This window comes from Eimeria mitis, genomic scaffold (assembly GCF_000499745.2).
Source record: "Eimeria mitis Houghton genomic scaffold, Emh_scaff103, whole genome shotgun sequence".
Lineage (NCBI taxonomy): Eukaryota > Apicomplexa > Conoidasida > Eucoccidiorida > Eimeriidae > Eimeria > Eimeria mitis.
The window spans coordinates 4171-25244 of NW_013567189.1; the positions used below are offsets into that span (position 1 = coordinate 4171).

At 52.9% G+C, this 21074-nt stretch overlaps 5 protein-coding genes across 5 annotated transcripts in view; 2 read left to right on the forward strand and 3 right to left on the reverse strand.

Moving 5' to 3' along the window:
• Positions 1 to 3: 3 nt before the first annotated feature.
• Positions 4 to 3798, forward strand: EMH_0077570 (microneme protein 2, putative; the record flags this gene model as incomplete). Its single annotated transcript, XM_013494084.1, has 4 exons — positions 4 to 106; positions 1315 to 2889; positions 3154 to 3514; positions 3663 to 3798. The coding sequence occupies 4 exons, from the start codon at positions 4 to 6 to the stop codon at positions 3796 to 3798; spliced, it is 2175 nt and encodes a 724-aa protein (XP_013349538.1).
• A 2698-nt stretch (positions 3799 to 6496) lies between these two features.
• On the forward strand, positions 6497 to 10666 carry EMH_0077680 (OTU-like cysteine protease domain-containing protein, putative; the record flags this gene model as incomplete). The annotated part of the gene is made up of 7 exons (XM_013494085.1): positions 6497 to 7127; positions 7339 to 7778; positions 7948 to 8004; positions 8102 to 8189; positions 8613 to 8806; positions 9048 to 10240; positions 10612 to 10666. 7 exons carry the CDS (start codon positions 6497 to 6499, stop codon positions 10664 to 10666), a joined length of 2658 nt encoding a protein of 885 aa, XP_013349539.1.
• Positions 10667 to 10937: 271 nt separating this feature from the next.
• EMH_0077790 (uncharacterized protein) lies at positions 10938 to 11663 on the reverse strand (the record flags this gene model as incomplete). The annotated part of the gene is made up of 1 exon (XM_013494086.1): positions 10938 to 11663. One exon carries the CDS (start codon positions 11661 to 11663, stop codon positions 10938 to 10940), a length of 726 nt encoding a protein of 241 aa, XP_013349540.1.
• Positions 11664 to 16217: 4554 nt separating this feature from the next.
• EMH_0077900 (uncharacterized protein) lies at positions 16218 to 16643 on the reverse strand (the record flags this gene model as incomplete). Its single annotated transcript, XM_013494087.1, has 1 exon — positions 16218 to 16643. The coding sequence occupies one exon, from the start codon at positions 16641 to 16643 to the stop codon at positions 16218 to 16220; it is 426 nt and encodes a 141-aa protein (XP_013349541.1).
• Positions 16644 to 17747: 1104 nt separating this feature from the next.
• Positions 17748 to 21074, reverse strand: part of EMH_0078010 (isoleucyl-tRNA synthetase, putative) — a gene marked incomplete at both ends in the record, with an annotated part of 7449 nt that continues 4122 nt past the window's right edge. Inside the window, 8 exons of the mRNA XM_013494088.1 lie at positions 17748 to 17934; positions 18092 to 18396; positions 18571 to 18764; positions 18987 to 19176; positions 19362 to 19478; positions 19655 to 19765; positions 20029 to 20397; positions 20520 to 21033. Of these exons, the coding sequence (XP_013349542.1) occupies positions 17748 to 17934; positions 18092 to 18396; positions 18571 to 18764; positions 18987 to 19176; positions 19362 to 19478; positions 19655 to 19765; positions 20029 to 20397; positions 20520 to 21033 (1987 nt within the window). The remainder of the gene's footprint in view (positions 17935 to 18091; positions 18397 to 18570; positions 18765 to 18986; positions 19177 to 19361; positions 19479 to 19654; positions 19766 to 20028; positions 20398 to 20519; positions 21034 to 21074) is intronic.

The following is a 21074-nucleotide window of genomic DNA, read 5'->3' on the forward strand; positions in this document are numbered from 1 at the left end:
GCCATGTGCCCACCCGGCACGATACGGCGGCGGGCCGTGACCGCTACTGTGGTGCCTGGCAATTCTGATAGAGAGACATTCATTAAGATGGCAAATTCCACGGGACGTATCCTGAAACTATTCTCTACCGCTCTTTTCTGCCTTCTTCCCTGCGTTTCCACTACTTTAAGACAGAACAGGTACACTCATCGCACGAGCCCTGGCTCGTGGCAATGCCAAGGAAAATGTTCGCTTTTCAAGTCATCCTGAGCAGAAGCTGGTCAATTCAGAGATAAAGAATATAGACCCTTATAGGTTTTATGGAAATCTGGTGGGAGATGTAGTTAAAAGCAGTTGCCCAACCATCGCAGCCGGGGTGTGGCGAGGCTCGTCGATGCACGACGCAGCAAAGTCGAAGGCCGTCTCTAATGCAAAGGGATATGAAATCTCAGAAATGTACTGAATATATTGAACAATATCCAAAAGCAATAACAAATTTGCGTCCGCAGCGGCCGGCATGCAGATCCCGCGGGAAACCAAGGCGTGCTGGAAAGCTGCCAGCGCGCAAGAGCAGAAACACCGCGAGGGCATCGTAGTTCAGCCGCCTCACAAAACTATTCAGGTCTGGCTTCAAATCAAGCGGTTTTTGCAGGTTCATTTCATTATATTCACTTCCTTTATCTTTTTTACTGGTCCCGCCTTTTCCTCGTATCACCGCCGCAATGGCGTTTCTTCGGAGGCTAGCGCCCTCCAGGGCACTCTCACTATTAGTGGCTCTCGCTGCTGGTTTTATCTTCCATTGTTCACCTGAAGGTTCGTAAATATGGCCTCATTGCAGGAAGCAGCATATCTGCCGGCTATAAGACCACCGAGTAGCTTGCGGTGGCTCGGTGCGCGGTGCCGTGGCAGTCTTTGTGGCACGAACCCAACCAGTGTTATGCTTTCATTGACTCTACGCAGGGTCAAATTGCTGCAGTAGTTTTCATGCTTGATGCCTGACTTTTGGTAGACACACTTTGTTCGTTGACGGTGTCGAATGCGAGGACTCTGGGGAAAAGTCTTCTCTATGCCGCATGCCTATGTTACCGTATATTTGGTGTTTCTTTATCATAGTACACTGCTGCTTTTTCGTCTGACGAATTTGTGCAAGCTTCTATGGATCCATCATTGTGGGGGCTCTTGAATGGCTTTGGGGGTGTCACGCCTGCTGGCTGCCGGTTCCCCTTCACGGGCTACTCATACATGCAGAGTGTTCACTTGCTTTGGGCATATTTCCCCTGTCCAGGTTTTATTGTTGTGCGAGTCCGATCCTGTGTGATTTCTCTGTGGCTTCAGCTGTCAGGGCGGACGCGGATCGAGTCTGCACAAGCCTTCTGGACGCCGTGGCGGTGGTCGACGAGTCAGGCTCTATTGGTACCGTGAACTACAAGAAAGTGCGTCTCTTTCTCCAAGACCTTGCAAGTACCATGCCTATCTCCCCTGAGGATGTCCGCGTGGGTTTGATTACTTTCGGCACCAGAGCTGTGACTCACTGGGACCTCAGCGATTCTAGAGCCCAAGACCCGGGATTGTTCGCCAGCGGAGCAGCCAGTCTGCCGTATGCAGCAGGTTCCACTTACACTCACCTTGGAATCAATGCAGCAGCGGACATGCTCTTCAGTGCTCAGAAGGGAGGCCGGGAAGGTGTGCCGAAGATGGTGTTGGTGATGACGGACGGTGCCAGCAGTAAACGCGCGCAAACTTTATCCGCTGCCAAAAGCCTGCGCGAACGTGGAGTGGTCGTTGTTGTCTTAGGAGTTGGCACGGGAGTTAACTCGTCAGAATGTCGAAGTATTGCAGGCTGCGATACTACGGAATGCCCCAGATACTTGCAGACGAATTGGGTAGATGTCGGCAAACAAGTCAGCAGCATCATCCAGGCTGCATGCAGAGACCTTGCGAAGGATGCAGTATGTAGTGACTGGAGCGACTTCGGGCCTTGCGAGGGGGAGTGCGGCACAGAGGGAAAGCGGACGAGCACCCGTGTCGAGATTTCCCCACAGCAGCCGGGAACACCACCGTGCCCTACGTGTGAAGCTCCTCAGGGTCGGTCCTGTGCTGAACAGTCTCCTGGTCTAATACGCACGGAACCGTGTAGCATGCCGGCCTGCAGGGTTGACGCGCATTGTGGGGAATTCGGCCCCTGGTCCGAATGGAGCACCACTTGTGGATCGGCAACGCGACAGAGAGAGAGGCAAGATTACGAAAATCCGCCAGCCAGCGGAGGTGGTCTTTCATGTGCGGAGCAGAACCCTCCTAAATATAAAATTGAGGTGGAGTCTGTCCAGAAGTCCCCTTGCCCAGTTCAGCAACAACCGGGACCGTGGGGTGACTGGTCCGAATGCTCCGCTACATGTGGAGGCGGTACAAGGCACCGCGACCGGGAGGGGTATCCTCAGATAGGCGAACTAAATGGGGGGGAGACGCTTGAACAACAGGGTATAGCTGTGCGAGAGACCGAGAAGTGCAATGATATACCTTGCCCTGTCGATGCAACATGTGGGGAGTGGTCTGGCTTTACCGAGTGCTCGAAGACTTGTGGCGGCGGCACGCAAGAGCGTAGAAGGGAACCTTGGCTTGACGATGCCAAGCATGGCGGTCGATCGTGCATAGAGTTGCACCCGGAAGGGCCCACAGAAATTACTGAATGCAACAAGCAACCCTGCCCTGTCGATGAAGTCGTCGGCGAATGGGAAGGATGGGGACCTTGCAGCGAACAATGTGGCGGCGGTACGCAGGTCCGCCACCGTTCCCGTAGCATGGTGGAAGCTACGTTTGGAGGAAAGACAGTTGAGGAACAGAACAAAGGACTCCCTGAAGGCCAAAAGATTTTGAGATCCGAGGAGCGAGCGTGCAATAACGTGCCTTGCGGTGAGTGCTCCAGGCTATGGGAGAGCAGGTCAAGATCTTATTCTGTTTAGTTCTTCTGCGTGAATCTGAACTTAGACGGACAGTCCAACGCTAGCTTTCTCGCTTGATATTTCTGTCTGAAAGGTTAGGGACATGCTTGACAGGCCGCTTCAGTTCACCTCTAGTGAAGTCTGTTGGTTTAGGCTTGTTTGTGCTTGTCCAATTCTCTGTTTGTGCGGTGCATCTTTTTATGATCTTCCGTTGTGCATTTGCGCATTTCAACAGGCCCTTGCACACTTCCTTTCACCGAATGGACGGGTTGTGAGTCTTGCTCCGGGACCCGGACGCGGGAAACTATGGTGGCTTTTGACTATGACGACCGAAAATGTTCGAGCCCGACACATGAGGAACAGAGCTGCGAAGCGAAGTGTGCAGAGTCTTCCACTGGCGGGGGAGGTGCCGGAGGGGGCGCTGGTGGAGGCGGTGGAAGTGGAGCTGGAGGGGCAGAAGGGGAAGAGAGCTCCGGGGAGAGTTCGGAGGAAGAGGCTAAAGAAGAAGGTGGCGGTTTCCCGACAGCGGCAGTAGCAGGTGGTGTAGCTGGAGGGATCCTCGCAATCGCAGCAGGAGCTGGCGCTTTCTACGGCTTGTGAGTCCTTTGTTGCGTTCGTTGCATCATTTTGCATGCTCATGCGTGTAGAGCTCGTAGTGCTGTTTCGTTCTGCGTTTTGTTTGCTTTCTGACCATATTCTCTGCAGACGACGGATAATTGTTTGAATGCTGCTTTTTTTTTGTAGGAGCGGTGGAGCTGCGAGTGCCGCTGGTGGAGCTGCTGCAGAGGTCATGGCAGACGCTGGCGCAACTAACCCTCCTGAAGTTGAAAGAGAGTCCCTTATTAGTGCAGGCGAGCAGACAGAGATGTGGGCTTCGTAACGGACGACCACAAGGGAATGCGTTTCAACAGGGGGGGACGTATTCTTCGCTGAAGCATCTGCCAGGCTTAGTAGCCGTCCGTGGGTGCGGCAAACACAATGCGGCACGCCCAGCTCAGCCCAGGTTGCCCTGTGTGAGGAAAGGTAGCGGTGGAGGAGCAACTCTATAAACTGCGGTGTATTAGGAAGATGGCCACTCCACGTGTTTATGGTGCGCTGTTTTCTGCACATCAAGCCCAGATTAATTCCCTTTCCTCATCGGCCGAGAGATGAGGAAAGGGAATTAATCTGGGCCTGATGTGCCTCCCGCGGGAGTCAGCAGAAGACGACCTGGGCGGAGTCACGGGCTTCCTGATAGCGTACCCAGGCTCCTGTTGGGGCTAGAATGCGACCCGCCCCTCACCGCACCATGCTGCACAGTTCAAATGATGGGAATTGCCGGGTAGTACTGCTTAACGTGCACGTCGTTGGGGTAACGCGCAAGCATCACACTTGCTAGCCTGTAGAAAGTTGAGATTGGATGTTAAGCACGGTTGACGGTCTGAAAACAGCACTTCCCCGACGTAACTGGCCTCGTGCGAGGCTNATTGGATGTTAAGCACGGTTGACGGTCTGAAAACAGCACTTCCCCGACGTAACTGGCCTCGTGCGAGGCTTTTTCACTGCACGAGAGTGCAGCTGATACCAATTTCAACCGTTCGCGAGTCAGCACCGTCGTGAGCAAGATGAAGGGTGCGTTTGCACAAGCCTCGTGCTGAGTTGATTCTGAGGAGGTCTTGAATTAATTCATTGCGGCTGTAGTGTGCTGAAGCTTCACGTTGAGACAGTTGCGCTCCTGGACTTTTTGTTTGGTATGTAGGTAGGTACCTGGAGTGCGAGATGAATATCCGGTTGCACGCACCCAAGGGGGTTTGAAATTTAAGATACGAACCAGTGCCGTTGCGAGATCTTCGTCTTTTCACACCATTGTTTGATGACTTTTAGAGGGTGTGAATTGTTCAACGGATTGGCAGCGCGTCCGTTGAGGCGCTCGATTTGGCAGCCCCACAGAGAACTAATGCTTCTGCAGGTTATTGCATTATGCTTTCGCGTTCCCTTCANTCGATTTGGCAGCCCCACAGAGAACTAATGCTTCTGCAGGTTATTGCATTATGCTTTCGCGTTCCCTTCAACGGGCCCTTCGGGCTTTTTAAACTACTTGGCTGCCTAGTGTAGGGTCTTGTAGGTTGCTTCGTCGGCTGTTCTAGGGAGCAAACGCTAAATGGGTACTTTGCTAGCTAGAGGGGTAGGCAGTTCTCAATCACGGGGGATTCGTCTACTGGGAGTCGGTTCTTTTGTGGGGAACTACTGGATTAGTTGACTCTCAATATTAGGGCAGGTAGGTCCTAGGAACCTCCAGGAGTCACTCGCCATGTAACCTGTAGACAGGACACACTATCCATACTGCACTCTTAGCGATTGGAGGGAGCCTGTAGTTCTCTTGCAACGCTGGCTTAGAACAAGCTATATGCCATAAATACATGAAGTCGTTGTACCGCCTCGGCTGGTGTTGGGTGAATCTTCAACAGCATATTACTTTTCCTTGCTACGCTATCGACTCTCCTAACAACAGGTGGAGGCAACTCAAAGAGGAGCGATGATAGGATTCATATCGTCTATATGGATTCGAAGGCCGATAACACCCAAGAAAATCCCCTGCGTTCATGCACATCCTCACTCTGTCCCACTGCCAATATTGTCTCCTGTAATGTGTTAACTCGATTGCGGGCGGTCCAACCAATGGCTCGCAGCCTGGGGCTACTTCCCACGGCGCCGCGGAACTAGTCCACAGCAAGTAGCACTTCATTTTCCCAACTTATTATTCAAAAAGCCATATACAGCCTTGAAAACCTCTGCGAGACGGACCATTTACGTGCTGGTGCTGCTACCGACCCCGCAAAGCTCAATGCGCGAGTCCCCTAAATTGCTTCTTCAAGCCATCACCGCCCTGGTGCAACTCTCAACCGATATGGTCCTTTTTTCAGTGCAGCCTACACGTTTTAGAAGAGAAATACGGAAAACAGAGCCAGTAGCGGCTGTAGTCAGGGTACACCCCGCCGGCAGCCATCAACTTCAGCAGTGGTGCCACTGGCTGGGGGAATAATGGACTTGGGCCAACCGTCGGTTGGCCATTACGAATTAATATATGGGAGACATGAATTCTCTCAAGAAGTGGCGAAGATGATGGTAGAGAATACGGTAGAGCAAGGCACTGTTTTTACAGACAAAACACGACTCCGAGCTACNCGAAGATGATGGTAGAGAATACGGTAGAGCAAGGCACTGTTTTTACAGACAAAACACGACTCCGAGCTACACTCGCGACTGAGCACAGCCGCAGGCGCCCACAGCCCAACGACAGCTGCCTGATGAATCAGAACTCATGAGCTGGCGTTTCGGGGCGTTCTTGGCGTCACAAAAGAGTTGTTCGTGATTAATTGTTGTAAGGCATTGCGCGGCAGCTGCTTCCCGTGCTTGCGGTGCTGTTTCTGCTTCTGCCACTGCTACTGGACAATCGAGGGGGTGAGAAGCCTGTGTTGGCTGGTGGGACACGCAACTCAGAGGGGGGAGCAGCAGCAGCATTAGACTGCAGCAACAACCAGCATAGGCAGAGGGTCTTTTACCTCGGCTGTTCTGGTTGGAAGCAACCGGCACCCATCATGATAGCTGCGGACGCTCAACAGCACGGCGACTCTCCCTCCTGTGCGGTGTCTGTCGCTGCTGCCCATGGCACGTTTCTTGGCCTTGAAGGGAAGGAAAGTTTCCGTTTAGGAGATGACCTGGAGGGTACACAGGTTGTGCGCATCACCTGTCACTGCTGCAAAACCACAAACACCTTGATTTGCAACAGAACGCAGGACGGCTCTTGGCTTCTGCGCCACGCTGCCGCTACGGCTACTGCCATTACAGCTCCTGCAGTGACTTCTACTGCTGCTGGTGATCATGATGACCAGTCTAACACAGCTTCGTTTGACACAGGAGGAGACCTTGGGGAGGCACCTAGGGGTACCGCCGATGCAGACAGCTGGGACACGGATTCCGGGAAGGAGCGGAAGCAGGAGAGCTCTATTAAAGTGACCGTATGTCCGGCACAGGACTGCAAAAACCAAGGTAGAGGTGACAACTTCAATGAGAAGCAAAGCAACGATGTAGTTTCACAAGCGAGCGAGCCGGGACCTTTGCGACTTGGTGCTCAGCCAACAGCAGCTGCAACAACGGTGGTGACAGGCGCTGCAGCCCTAGCAATAGCAGCGCCGGAACCAAGGCGCGATGCAGCCAAGGCCACCCGTGGTTTGCGCCCGTTAGCTAGAAACTCTAATTCTTCCACTTGCTCCTCGTGGGAAGGAGACCCCAGGGCAGGAGATGAACCCTCCAGCCCCTTGGGAGCCCCGGTTCCCATGCAAATCACTTCGGTTAATGAGTCCAAACAGCCGGTTCTTTTATATCGAGAGCAGCAGAAAGGGCAGCCGCAAATGAACGAGCCGGAGAGNTCCACGTGCAGCACGGAGCTCCAACAGCAGCATTTGTGAGAGTCAATACATTCGAAATGAAGCCGTACATGAAAGCCTAACTGGAGTCAAGGAGCATGATGAGCAATACAACAACTACAGAGACGCTCAGAAGAAGGCTCACAGCGACGGGGAAGTATCTGACGGCAGCCCGAAGCTCGCCGCCATCAAGGAACTACAACGGAACCCCCCCAAGCCAAAGCACCTACCACACGTGGAGACAGAGTCTCAAGACGCTGAGGAGGGAGCACAGCAATGCAGTCCGACCTGCAGCAATAATAGCACGGACGATAGCGGGAGCAGCAGTAGCAATAGCAGGAGTAGCACGAAGAAGGCACAACAGGACGCTGCCATTGCCGCCATGGCCCCGTATATGTTAACGCGCGAGTGTGAGGGAGATGGGAATTGTCTCTACCGCGCATTCTCGGACCAAGTAGGCAATTTTCCCATCTGTACAGAGACGGCTCTCAGGGGGTAGACTGGTGTTTTCTGCGGAGCTGCGAAGCTACATCTCATGTGATGCAGCTGTAGGCGACCCCTTTGCAGTCTGTCAGTTAATCGTTGCTGGTTATTTTTAACTGCTTTGTCTTTCGTTTTTGCAGCTGTATGGATCTCAGGAGCATCATTTGTTTTTACGGAGGCTTGCTGTTTATGTAATGGTGAGCTACACCCCTGTTGTCAGAGGCAGCGTGGCGTTATAGTGTGGCTAGACTCCTTATGTGTCTCAACCTACTTGCTGCTCTTGCTTCCGCGCAGTCGAGATGTAAGGACACCTTTGAGGCATTTGTGGATGAGAGCGAAGGCCCCTTCGAGCGATGGCTGCAGACCAAAAGAACGTATGGAGGTACTTGCCACCCACTGCTGAATTAATCGATGCCCTAGGTTCCGCCTGTAGAGGACTAGCGAAGGAAGTGATTATACCCGTGCACATATCAGGGAGTGGATATCTAAGGGAGCGGTTCGTATCGCCCTGCTGAGGAGAGTGGAATAGGCTAGGAGAGATACGAATGCCACAAGCGCGAGAAAACACAATTAGGTTCACCTCTGAAAGCCGCTCACCACCTACATAGGCATAGCCGTGATCTGTGGCGGAGTTGCCTCGATGTCGGAAAGCATGTGTCCATATTTGTAGGCCTTCGGCGGTCGGCCGTTTTGGCCGTTTTTACCCCCTTAGCAACTATTACCTTATGCTACGGGGAGTGTTTCCTGTCGGCGTTTGAAGCCGCAAAACGCTCATGANGCTGATGCGTATGAGGCGTGCGCGCAGAATGGGCGGACTACAGGGAGATGCATGCATTGTTGCTATTGTTCGGCACCCCGATCTTTGTTTTTGACGAACGCCTTCAGCTGCTTCAGGCTTTTGAGCCAGATGCAGAGAAGAGGAAGCCTCCAAGCCAGGAGGGCGATTCTCTCACTCCCTTTCGACTCATGTGGCACGGAAAACTGGGTCATTACACTTCGGTAAGCAAACACACAACTAGCGCAGTTGGGGACTGGTCAGAAGCACGTCATATAAATGCCTGATCTCCAGTTGGCAGTACCAGAGACATAAAGGAGCCGTTTCAATGCATCCGCGCAGCTCAGGGGAACTGGTTGGGCATTATGTTGAGACGTGTGTCGAAACACCTTGAACGAATGAGAGCCCGGTGGGCATTCACCTCGGTAGCGGTTTTGGTGGTGCTCAACGTGCCTGTGTCTACAGCTCCACTACATAAAGGAAGGCTTCCCCATAGCTCGTGGCCTTACGATTGGCGAACTGGAGGCGGAGGGTTTAGCACGGTTGGTTCTGTCCGTTGCTTCTGAAGGCTCTTCTGACAGCGCGGTAACAGACGCAGCGGCGAAATCATCATTCAAAGAGCCCGCTGTTACCGCTGTAGATGTGGAAGAGGAGGCACTAGCGGAATGTCTGCAGGTAAGCGCACAGGAGCTGGCGGGCATTGCCGCCGAACAGGAGCTTATCCTTGCATCCATAAAGAAACAACGGCTACAGCAAGTGCTGCCGCAGACCACCAGGATTGTGAACGAGCTCTGGTTTGAAGCGAAGAAAGAACAGGAGGCCTGGACCAGTCGCGTGGCCAGGGGCTTAAGGGGTTCTCCATTAGCAACCCCCGCGATGGACCCGCCACAGTATCACAGCGTGCTGGGGAGAGCCACAGAGAGGCGCTTAGCCTCACCAGCGGTCGCAGCATCTGCAGCAGCAGTAGACAGCAGCACTACCAGTGTGCATACTTACTACCCGACTGGAAGAGGCTACGCCGGGTCCTCTTCGGGGGTCGCAGGCTCTGCCGGAAGCGTGCCCAGCGCAAGGAGTGGGGGCCCCATTGGGGAAGTACAGCAGATGGGGGGCCATGCAGGAGGCCTGTGGCGGGAAAGCCGCCCTAGCCAAACTCTCAGGTATGACAGACCACAGCAGCAGATGTGGCGGGAGCAGCTGCACTTGAGGCAACAAGCTACCGCTACGGCCTTGCCGCCTGTAGTCTGCCACAGCCAGGGGCCGCGAGGGCCCGTTCTTATCTCATCTCCAGCATCTCCAGTAGGACCTACTCCGGTCACGCCTACTGCGCAAGGGCTACCTGCGTTTACAACCGGCAGAAGCTTCGCGTATACTCATCAGTTCGCACCTCACAACGAAACTGTTGAGCAGCAGCGGCCTTGCGTTAGGTTAGCTGACGGCCGACTTCTTGCCCTGGCTCCCAGCGGGGCCGTTGGACCGGTTCGGCATGGCACCCTTCAGCAGCAGCGTCAACCGGGCCAGCAGCCACAGCGCCTGCTTCCCGCAAGTGCAGCAGCTGTAAATGGGCAACGGCAAAGCTCTACCAGGAGTAGCGCTGGCCAAACGGAGGAAGCATCTTGGTTTATGCGGTGGATGGGCAGTGGCAACAGCGGTCAAGGGAGGTGACACTGCCACAGTTACGAAGCTTTAGCTGTGTAGTTGCCGAACAGCAGTGGCATGAGGCATGAAGAACAGCAGAGTCACGACATGTATCATGTGGTAAGTTAATATAAAGTCAGAGTTGCGGCTGCACCAGGGGCAACATGGGCGAAGCCGTACGCAGCGAGCCCAGAGGAGAAACCGATGAATCCTTAACGCATCAATAGTGCGAGTTCCTCCGCTTCTGCGTAGTGCAGTGCCCTCACTACCGCCGTTGGCGGACTAGGTCAGGTACCTAGGGGGAGCAAACGGCGCGGTTTGCGGCAGGGACGCGCCTGCGCAGCGCAGCGGAAGCACGTACAGCAATTGGGATGCTTCCATTTGCTGTTGACAGGGGCCTGTTGGAAACACCCCTGACTCCGCTTGTCCGGATGGAGTCGTTTTCATGACAACTTATCGGAAGAAGTGGTTGAGTTTTGGTGGGGATGTGCTAGGTAGTTCCCGTCGACCAGTAGGGTTTTGTATGGTAGCCAGTGCTTTAGCAGGTCCGACGGGGCTGAGTGCGTGTCATCGAGCACACCGACAACATAGAGTGCCACATCAGTGCCAACAGGAGAGCAATGTAGGCGTGACTTAGCTGGCACATGAGACGCAGAATCGTGTTGGGGACGAGACCAGTGGCGACTTNGGTTCTTGTTACATCCAGTGCCCTGATAAAAACTAACAGCCGCTTTGTCTCAGTAGCTTTTGCACGAAGGCAGACTCTGGGGGCTCGTGCTGCATGTTGTCCACGGCGTGCTGTTCATGTGGCTCCTGCTCGAGTTGTTGGTTTTCCGCCTCCGTCTGCGCTTCTTGCATCTTTCGAAGGAAATACATTATACCGAGGGACACCATGACCAAAATGACGAGGGGTTGCCTCAGCAAGTCCAATATGCTGAAACCTCCCTGCACCGGGAAGTACCGAGGAACACCCGTGGGCCCCACCTTAAAGGGCACCGGCAGGGAAGCCAAAGTAGCAGGCACCAAATACTCATTCAGCATATACACTTCACTACCGCCCGTGCTTGTCGTGACGATCCGGTATTTGGGGAAGGTCAGCCCCGGGTGCAGCACCTCCAGAAGATACGACCCAGGCAGCAAAGGCGGGATCCGAAACTCGGCTGAGGGACCAAGCGACCCCAAGGGAGAACCGTCAACACCCGAGCTCTTCCTAGGGGCTCCTCCGCGGGGGAACGCCGGCAGAAAGGTTGCATTTCCAAGCTGAATCCCGTTTAGGGCAATTGTGAGGCCTGGTGTTTGCGCGGGGTCGCAGAAGATGTGTCCCCACACCTCCTGGCTGCCTGCCCCCAAACTCCCGGTATCTGTCGAGACCACGGGGGTCCCGAAAGCCCCCACGGATAAGGAATGGCAGAGGGAAGAAAAAAGCAGCAATCGACGCCAACCCATCGTCTAATGGACGAAGACGGGTCAATCACTGTGGCTCGTAGATGCCCTCAAGATCCTTCCAGACTGTTGGAGGAATATCAAAAAACTGAATGTCCCAAATTCAGGACGAGTCCTCTCCTGCCATATTCGGGAGAACAGCGGATAGCACAATAACCGTTTGGGGGTTCCCACGGGATAGCCTGTTAAGGAGAACCTGGCTCGCGGACTGACCAGGGAGATTATTAAGGAACCGAGAACCCTTAATTTGAAAGCCGAAAAAATAGAAAAGCAACATTTAAAAGAGACTTCTTCGGCTTCGAACCGTTCAGGGTCCCGGACAGGGGGGCCCCTGGGTGCGCGGTGGTGAACTCAACAGGGAATGTCTCTATTACCGGCCTTGTCTTTTGTCCTCTGCACATATTTATTTGTTATTTTGCTTATTAAAAGTGTTAAACTGCACATCCGATAAAGTATAGCTTCTCAGATACTGGAAAATCTCCAGTTCGCCGCAGAACCGTGCGTGAGCCCTACAAGTGAATAGATGCGTGATATTCTAGCTGAGCGTATGGGTGAAATACGCGCTTTTCATATTCTCAGACAGGTTAATAACAGAATAGTGACAGAATAGCATAGCAGAACAGTCACGACCCCTCAAGCTGGAGTTATACTATGTAACGCCGGCCGACGGCGTTACATTTTCTATACGGAATCTGCCATAGGGAAGCACGGAGGACGGGCATTCGGTAATGCCCGGAAATTCGGATTTTTTTTATTTGGTTCGTTTTCTCGAAGTTAAGGCTTACATGCTCTTTGTGTTCATATCTCCTTTCCAGCTGTCGGCTGTGTTCTTTCAACGACGGCTTAAGACACAATAGTGCAGCGTGTTCTGCGTACAGATGCTACAGGAGCATTCGTTTGGGCTTGGTATGTTGCCTCCAAGTGAATGCAAGCGCATCATAGCTGTATACACAGGTAAAGCGTGTAGTAAAGGAGGCTGTGTTCGAACTTCCCTGTGTGCAGACGTGCGGCAATTCAGTGCGGCCCACTACAGCGTCAGCTCCTAGAGTTTCGCTAGAGGCCCGAATCCGTGTATTAGATAGTAGTGGGTTTCTTATATTAATAGTCACATTTATGAGGGATGACAGCATTCCGCTAGTGGGACCGCTACGCAGCACATGTAGGCAGGCTCTACCGACTAGGCCGGCGCTGCCGGCCTCCACAAGTTGCGGTTGCCGCATCCGGGGACAAGCAGCGATATACCCGTGAAAGCTTCAAAGACACACCGGATATATGGCCCAAAGGCAGCCAGAATCATCTCCCTCCTACTTTTTTCCCTAATTAACTTGTTACTATCTACTTTTCTGCTGGCAGAAAGCGTCCAGTGGTGTGTGTGCATCGTCTCTTTACACCTAGGCCGCGCCGGTAGGGGTCCCTGCCAGCATAGCACCACTAGAGCTGGTAATTTCGCCTTTCTCCACATAGATGGGTCGTTCAGATAGATCGTGACATTCTGATTTGTAGCGTAGTCTGCCTACATATAGCAAACAACTTCACTTGGCCTACGCAGGTTGCATGTAAGCGCATACACACGCTCTAGAAGTGTATTCAGAGGTAAAGCAAGCAGTAAAGGAATCTTCGTTGAAGCTTCCTTCTGTACTCGCGTGAGACTGGCTTGTATCATCAGCCGCAGCGAGGAGCGATGCAACTTCATTTCAGGCTGCCTCTTCACCGCAGCACTCAGGCCCTGACTCCATCGCCCAGGAGATGTAGTGAATACTCACTACAATCACGGCAACAATGCCGTGTTCGTTGTGTATGAGTGAGGGTCGAATGAACAGTGAACGTGTCTGTGAGTGCTTATTGATGTACGTGGAGTATATCATTGGTGAATGCGTTAAACACTCTTCACGAAGTGGCATTGGCATGACTATAGGAGATGCTAGCATGAGCCTTGGTGCAAGAAGGTGTTGCAACATGCTACGGCGTCTCCTAAACCAGTCCCAAAGGCCGCAGTGTCGGCTCCAGCGGGGTTCCAGAACAGAATATCTTTGTAGAAGAAACTGAGAGTAGTTTCCTCTAACCTTTGTTAGTTTGTTATGTTGTTGTATCAGTATGATAGCTAATGCCTGCCAGCTCGCTATACTCAGCTGTGCGGTTCTATGGATGCGCCCCCCAGTAGTCCTTCAGAGATACAACCCAATAAAATACGTACAGCTAACTTCAAATATTTTTAGTGAATTATCCTAGGTTATCTTGAACAAATATCGGCTTGCACGTGAGGGACTGACGGCTCTCACCACACATCATCAGCTTTCTGGGCCGTAGTACCTCTAGTAATATGGATCCATATCACCCCAACGTGTGCGTGAACGTGGATCCCTGCTAGGCCTCACAACTGTGTTTTCCATCTGCGTTTGTATTGTCGTTGGGGGCACAAAGCGCAGACCGGCNGGGATCAAGTTCCAATAATCGCTAAGGCCCCAAACTCCCCTTATCCTGGTCTTCTGTAGGGGAGTTTCTAGAAGGAGATATGGGAACAGGGGACAGGTATCAGCTGCTTTAGGAAAACTCCTACTGCAAGTCTCTAGCTTCATTGCAGCTTGCTTCTATCCTAGCCTCAAAAATAGAGTAATGATTGTATGATTCCTGATGTTTATGTCAAGGGATTTCTTATTAGATGTCAAATGCATTAAAACACTCCTGTCAGTTATGGTGAATTGATATATATATAGATGCACATATAAATATGGGAATATTGATCGGTTTTCACAGTGGCATATATCTCCAGCTGACCTGGAAGTGCCCTGCGGAACCCCAGCGCATTAGAAACAGCCAATCGTACGGCATGATACTCTTGCGGGGTGGGCCAAAGCGACTGCCAGGGGCCATGGGCATAGGCGAAGGAGCTTCCTCTGCTTTCATATATGGCACGCAAGTTGGCGAAAGACGGAACTACTCGACAAAAACAACCCGGTTCCTAGTGTTTAGGGCCCCCAACTACTGGGTGAGCCCAGACCACACAAACTACCAAGGATTGAGTCCCCATTTTGCCCAGATTAAATACGAATGCTCTCCAACGCACCTTCAACATTCTCAGCAACCCCCGCCTCCAGTCACTCACGTGCCTCCGTCCCGGTAATTAAATTTCATGAATCGCGGCACAGCACCCTTCCGGCGGAATCCGGCAAACAGATGCCTGCATTCCTCACATTGGCGGAAAATGCCTTCACGTGCGCCGGATATCCCCGTACCTAGTGAAGACCGGAACTGCGCAAGTATCTGGAGAGCCTGCATTCGACGCTTTGATGAGTTTGTACGGGCGGCATTTGGACTGTTCCAACGGAAGTTCGCTTAAGGTAACTTTGCTAGGCCCGTTTGCCGACCGAAATTCCTTGGAATATGCGCAGCGGCTATATTCTATACCTTGGATTGGGGACGTGAATCGATACGCAGCTGCCTTTCCCGCCTGCCTATTATCTGGCCCGGTACCCACCTCAGATGTTTGCTTCCATTTTCCTGGGTAATGTCCCAAGTATCATTATTCACCTCTTGGCTGACAGCGTGTATGAGCATTTTAGCATGTGGGGATATACTGCCAAGATCCTCACATCACTTCTAGACAGGCGCAGAACCTGCGTCGTCGCGTTGCTCCATATTCGGGAGGAAGCTTTCGACAGTATGCCGACGGCAAGCTCCCGCAGGCCCACACCGCCTTCCCCGCCCTGTAAGCTGACCGGCGCCCCAGGACTCTTTCAACGGGCCCTCGTGCTCGACTATCCACTCCTGTGGCAAAGGCCTAGTTTCACTCCGGCACGCAGTTCTCCCTACCTCCTCCACCGACGTCGCCTCCCTTCTCTATTCGTGCGGCCCAGACGGCGCAGCCTTCTTCCCTGGATATATGCACGTCGTCCCCTCCCTTACAGCCGGCTTTTCACTCTTTCCTGCCTCTGCTCTCAGCACAGAGCCGCATGTGTCGCCTCAGGTCTAGAAGCCATACGAAGTCGCAACACCAATGGCAACTGGGTGCCTCTCGAGCGGGCTCAGCGCTGTTTCTCGTTTAGTTTCCGCTCTCCCTATCTGCTAGTATGTCACAGTGGCTCGAGGGATATATGTATGGCGCAGTTTCCCGAACTCGTCACCCAGATTCTTCCGTTGCATCACAATCACGTCACAGCGGGTCACCGTGGCGAGAGAAAGGCCTATGGCGCCCTCTGCCGATATTTCTATTTGCCCGGCACGCATGCTTATTCTAATTTGTACGTGGCTTCCTGCACACAACACCGGTCCTGCAAGCAACACCGGTCACCCAAAACTCGCTCTTAGCTCTCAACCGCCTTGCGTCAACCACTTCACATCCAGTCCAGACGTTGGAGCCACCCAATGAGTCTCTCTGGACTTCATCACTGATCTTCCTCGCTCCGAGCAGGCAGGGCCACGACGCAGTCTTCGTCATCGTAGATTCCCCCAGCAAAATGGCTCATTTTACCCCCTCCATTAAGGCTCTATCAACGGAACAAACCAATGAGCTGCTGCCAAATCGCGTCGTCCGATATCATGGATTCCCCGATGCTTTCATTAAGCATCGCGACCCACGCTTTCACTGAGACCTTTGGGAGCAGCTCTTTTAACATCCAGCGCGCCATATTCACTGCCTAACACCAGCAGACCGATGCGCAGACGAAGCGCGTGAATCGCACTATCCAGCAGATGCTCCCCGCATTGGAACTCGCATACAACAACGCCAGCCACTCTTCTATGGAGCTCAGCCCTTTCGAGGTTATGTTCAGGAAGAACCCGATCACAGCGGCGGATCTGTACATCGTTGGCTCTCTCACTCCCACCACCACACAACCCATGACCAAACTGTTCCGCCGCTTGTGCGACCGAGCCCAGGAGCATATCCTCAAAACTAAGTGGAAGCAAGAGACCTACGCCGATGTACACCGGTGAAACGTCGTCTTTGATGTCGCGAGCAAAGTGTAGCTCAGCAGTCGCAATCATCCGCCCCAAAACTCGTGCTCAAAATTCTAGCTGCGCTTCCGCCGCTGCCTGCGGAATACACTTGCCGAGAGGGAGGAATATTGTAGTGCTCCGCCACTAAAATTTGTCAGTTGTATTAGTTTCGTTAGTGAGAAGATGTCGCTAATGGATATACCATGAGATATATAGTATACTCTTTGCACGTGAACCAGTTTAGCGGCAGTCCGTTAGAGCGGACTACGGCACAGTACCCATCGGCCGGCACAAGGGCATAATCTGCGAGTAGGGTGCAGACTACAACCCGGCCCACCAGCTTGCTCGGATCGGCGACTTCCCCTAGCACTCTGGGGGGTCCAACGGCACAGTCGTCCAGAAGTCGGTTTCTCAATTTCTGGTTGTTCGTTTCCATTCGCAGCTATTTCTCAGGTTTGCGGACAGGTACTCTGGCTTCGTTCGTTCGCTTAGCTGCGTAACATGCCATGCAAGGTCAAGCCGGTCCTGTCTATAGGTGGAATCATCCATATTCGTACCACCTTTTCTATTAAAAATACGAATATCTGCCGAAAATCACCTTATTCCCTGTCTCTCAGTGATTAGACGTCTTATCACATTGTTTCCAGCTAACTCTGGCCTGCTGAATCCCGGGGCATTACAGCCCCCATACGATGTTTTGTAAGCTAGATGGCATAGAGGTAGACTCTGGTATCATACAGGCATCATAGGAAGTGTATTGGAAGGGCCCATACGTTTTCTGAGGGCGTCACCCAATATCTCCCACGAGGCAAAGCGTCCCGCTAAGCGTTCACTTTTGCCCTATGTAGAACTATGCATGAAAGCAAGGGCTTTGGCATTCCATGTTTCCACACAGGACAAAGTTGCAGACAAAAAACGTCAGGGGGCTGTATCCAGCATAAAAGGGAAGAAGAGGACGCATAAACATGAACGCAGGATCGTACAGAGGACTGGACCTCGACAATCCTGCTAACTTCAGCCCTGAGTGGGTAGTTAAGTCAAAGTAGGCCCACAGATATTTGCTAACTGCATTTCCGTGCAGATTAAGGGACTACGCGCCACCACTGCAGGCTGAAGACCCTGCAGAAGCTACAGAAATTGAAAACAATTGTCTTATGACTTGCTCTCCATGTGTCGCATGACGTCAGTACACCTCTGGCACGCAAATGGAACTTCCTTAGTTGCTTCCCTAGCGATATCCGTCGTTGCTGGCGCACTTCCTTCGGCATGCTGTGAGGCGCTTTCAGGGCCGTGAGTCTCCGAGACATCGCTGGCTGATGGTACGGCCCTCATCCAGCACCTGCAGAGAAGCAACACAACGTAAGAAGAGGTAACGTTCTAGTACGTCAACGAAGTGTCTCCTACGGATGACTCGAACAGACAAGTAGTGTATTAATTTCTTTCTTTGCTGGTATTTGCTCGCGAAACTTCAACAATAGCACGCGAACCCGACTAACCTCTGGCATCTCGGCCCCTGCGCCCTGTACAGTTTCATATTTAACCCAGAATACGAAGCACCCTCATCCACAGAAGCCAGCAGAGTCTGGTCTGCAAGTTGTTCGTCCTTCGAAACTCCGGCAGGAACCCTAGGCATATGAATGTCCACGTCAGAACACTGGACTAGCCACCGTAGATCATCAACGTACGAGGGCGTCGCTCGTGCTCTTCCATTTTGCCCAGAACATGGATTAGAGAAGGGAGCCGGCCTTAGTAACTCGGACTGCGGCAGCAAACGTCGTAGCTGGTCGAATTTCGCCATCGTCTGCGTGCATTACCGCAAGCACTATACCCCAGATTGTTTTTCCCCTGAGCTCAAATCAACGTCTACCCCCTGATGTACATAAAAAGCCAACTCTCTCTGCACTACGGACGAGAACAAATTTCCTTCAGAAAACCACAACTTCACGGCTCTACCTTTCGACTCATAGGTACTCACCGGAGCCGTTATACTCAGCTTCAGGTCATTGAGAGAGCCAACCCGTGGTACGCCGACGCGGCTGCCCTTCTGAAGCTGCCGCGCCCTGGTAAAGAGACTGTGGACGTCTTGGCGCAGCAACAGCACCAGGTCCCACAGCTGCTCCGCCTCCGCCGCAATGGCAGGCTGTATGGGCAGGTGCATGCGAGGCCACCCTACCTGCAAAAGGTGGAGCCGCAACATGCAGAGAAACCCGCGTAAGTGGCCTTACGGAGTATCAACTATATCGCATTTGACAGGAGACAACAGCGCATGCCCCGCATATATGAAAAAAAGCAGAAATACAGAAACACAAATTGGTGATAAGCCATAAGCCAAGACAAAGCAGCAGATCAAGGGTGGAAGATGAGACACCTGGAAGACAGACGTTAGCGGACCGCGCAGTCCGAGCGCGTTTGCAAATCCTTCGCCTGCTGGTCCCAAAGCCTCCAGGATCTTGCTCCTGCGGTGTGCAGCGAGCGCTTCTCTCAGCTTTCTGGGCATTCTGAAGAATACCTCTTCTGCCAGGTGAGGGGTCAGAGGAGATACGAGCTGCGTCAGCACTAGCAGTATCATAACGAGCACTGTCTGCAGAACAACGACAGACCACAACACTACCAAGAAGCTGCTTCTAGCCTGTTTTAGGTCGAGTGAAAAGCTTTAGAGGGGGCTAGCTGGGGGGAAACCGCCATATACACACAGATACAGAGAGAAAGAGGGAGAGATAGAGGCATAGACAGACAGAGCTAGGCATATAGCACTGCAACCCTAACCTGGCAACTGCGTCTGCGGTAGCCCGTAGGGTGGTCAAGGTAAAGTCTATCCTTCGCTACTTCAATAAAAGTGGCTGAAAAATCCTCGGAGATAAACCGAAGCAGCAAACGCAAAGCCTGCGACGAAGCAACGCGACGCAGAAAGCTGGCGGCCGGTTCACCTACAGCTGCAGCAAACATCTCGCCCGTTGGCAACACCCCGTCTAGCAGCACTGGTCAGAGTACTAGTACAACATGCAGCAAGCGCTCAGCAATTTCAGGAGCAGCAAGAAGTTCTGACTCGCTGCCAGTACCTTGTTGTGCTGGAACACCTCGTAGGCCTTTCCCACGTCGTCCGCCAAAGTCTGTAGCCTCAGGAGCATCCCGATGTCGAAAAGGGGTAGCTCATTCAGCGGGACCACGTCCTGAAAATGCGTAAAACTCCACACATCAAGTTGCACTGCAGCAACCAGCAGAGGCAGTATCTCCTACTAGAGCCAGAACTGCCGAGAACGATACAAAGTTCGTCCTAGTGAAGCCCGCGTAGCTGGTCCTATCTCTATTGCTGGCACTTCTGATGCTGTTACTGGGGACTGTGCTGTAAGTTATCCTGCAGTCGCTCTTGCTTGTGGTGTAGCTACCTCTCCTGATCGCCCGTCCCTGTGCCGCAGTTCCACTAGATGCTTACAGCGTTGATGTCAAAGTCGTGGAGAGAACCGACGAGGTACTTGAATGCATTTCTGAGCTTGACATAAGTAGTGCTTGCTGCCTGCATTACAGCTTGTCTTTCCTGCTGTTGCTCTTGCGAATCTCCAGAAGGGCACGCCATGTCTCCTCCAAAGTCCAGGGAGCCCACAAACAGACGCAACACATCGGCACCGTACGCCAGTTGGCTATCTTTCTGCTGCTTCCGTACGCGGTGGAGTTGTTGCGGTTGCAAGGTATTGCTGTGTGCATGGGGTAAATTTCTTGGAGCTGCTGGTGCAGCTTCCTTCTCAGCAGAGAAGAAGAGGTCTGGCGAAAGAGCATTTCCCTTTGACTTGCTCAGCTTGTTGCCCTACACCCACAACACCCGCAAAGCGCAAGGCCACGCACCTCAGTGGGCACAGTCAGCAGCAACTCAAAGCGAAGGGGAAACATGGCAGGAAGGGACAGCAGCTGTATGTTTGGGATACGTACACTAGAGTCTACGACAAATCCATGGGTCACCGCGATGCTGAATGGTAGTTGAGGCAATCTTGTATCGCCCAGGGACGTCGTTGCTGGCTGCGGCTTCCCATGGACGCTTGCCTCATCGCCGACTGATGCTCCGCTTGTCTCTGTCATATGCGCAGCCACTTCCTGTCTGCTATTCTTCTGCTCTTGGAGGGCACCAGCACTCAGCTGTTTGGCTCGCTGGCGGCGGAGGCCTTCCCTGGCGCCTGCGTGGGATAGCAGAAGGCTTTGGAACCATCCTCTACTCTGGTCTGAACCCTCCACTACCAGGCAAGAATACCCTTCTCTCTCTCCCTCGAACAGCAGTTCCTTTGATTTCTGAGGCACTTGCCGTCCTTCCTGCTGATGTTCAGTCCTGTGCTGCTCGGGCTGGTGATGTTCAACCTGCGGATGCCGTCGCTGCTGCTGCAGTTGTGGAAGGTATTTGCTAAGGAAGCTGTTGGCGTTCCCTGTCCACTGCTCCACAAATTTGTGACCCCTAAGCCACGCAGCAGCGGCATCGAACCAAACGTCGAATGT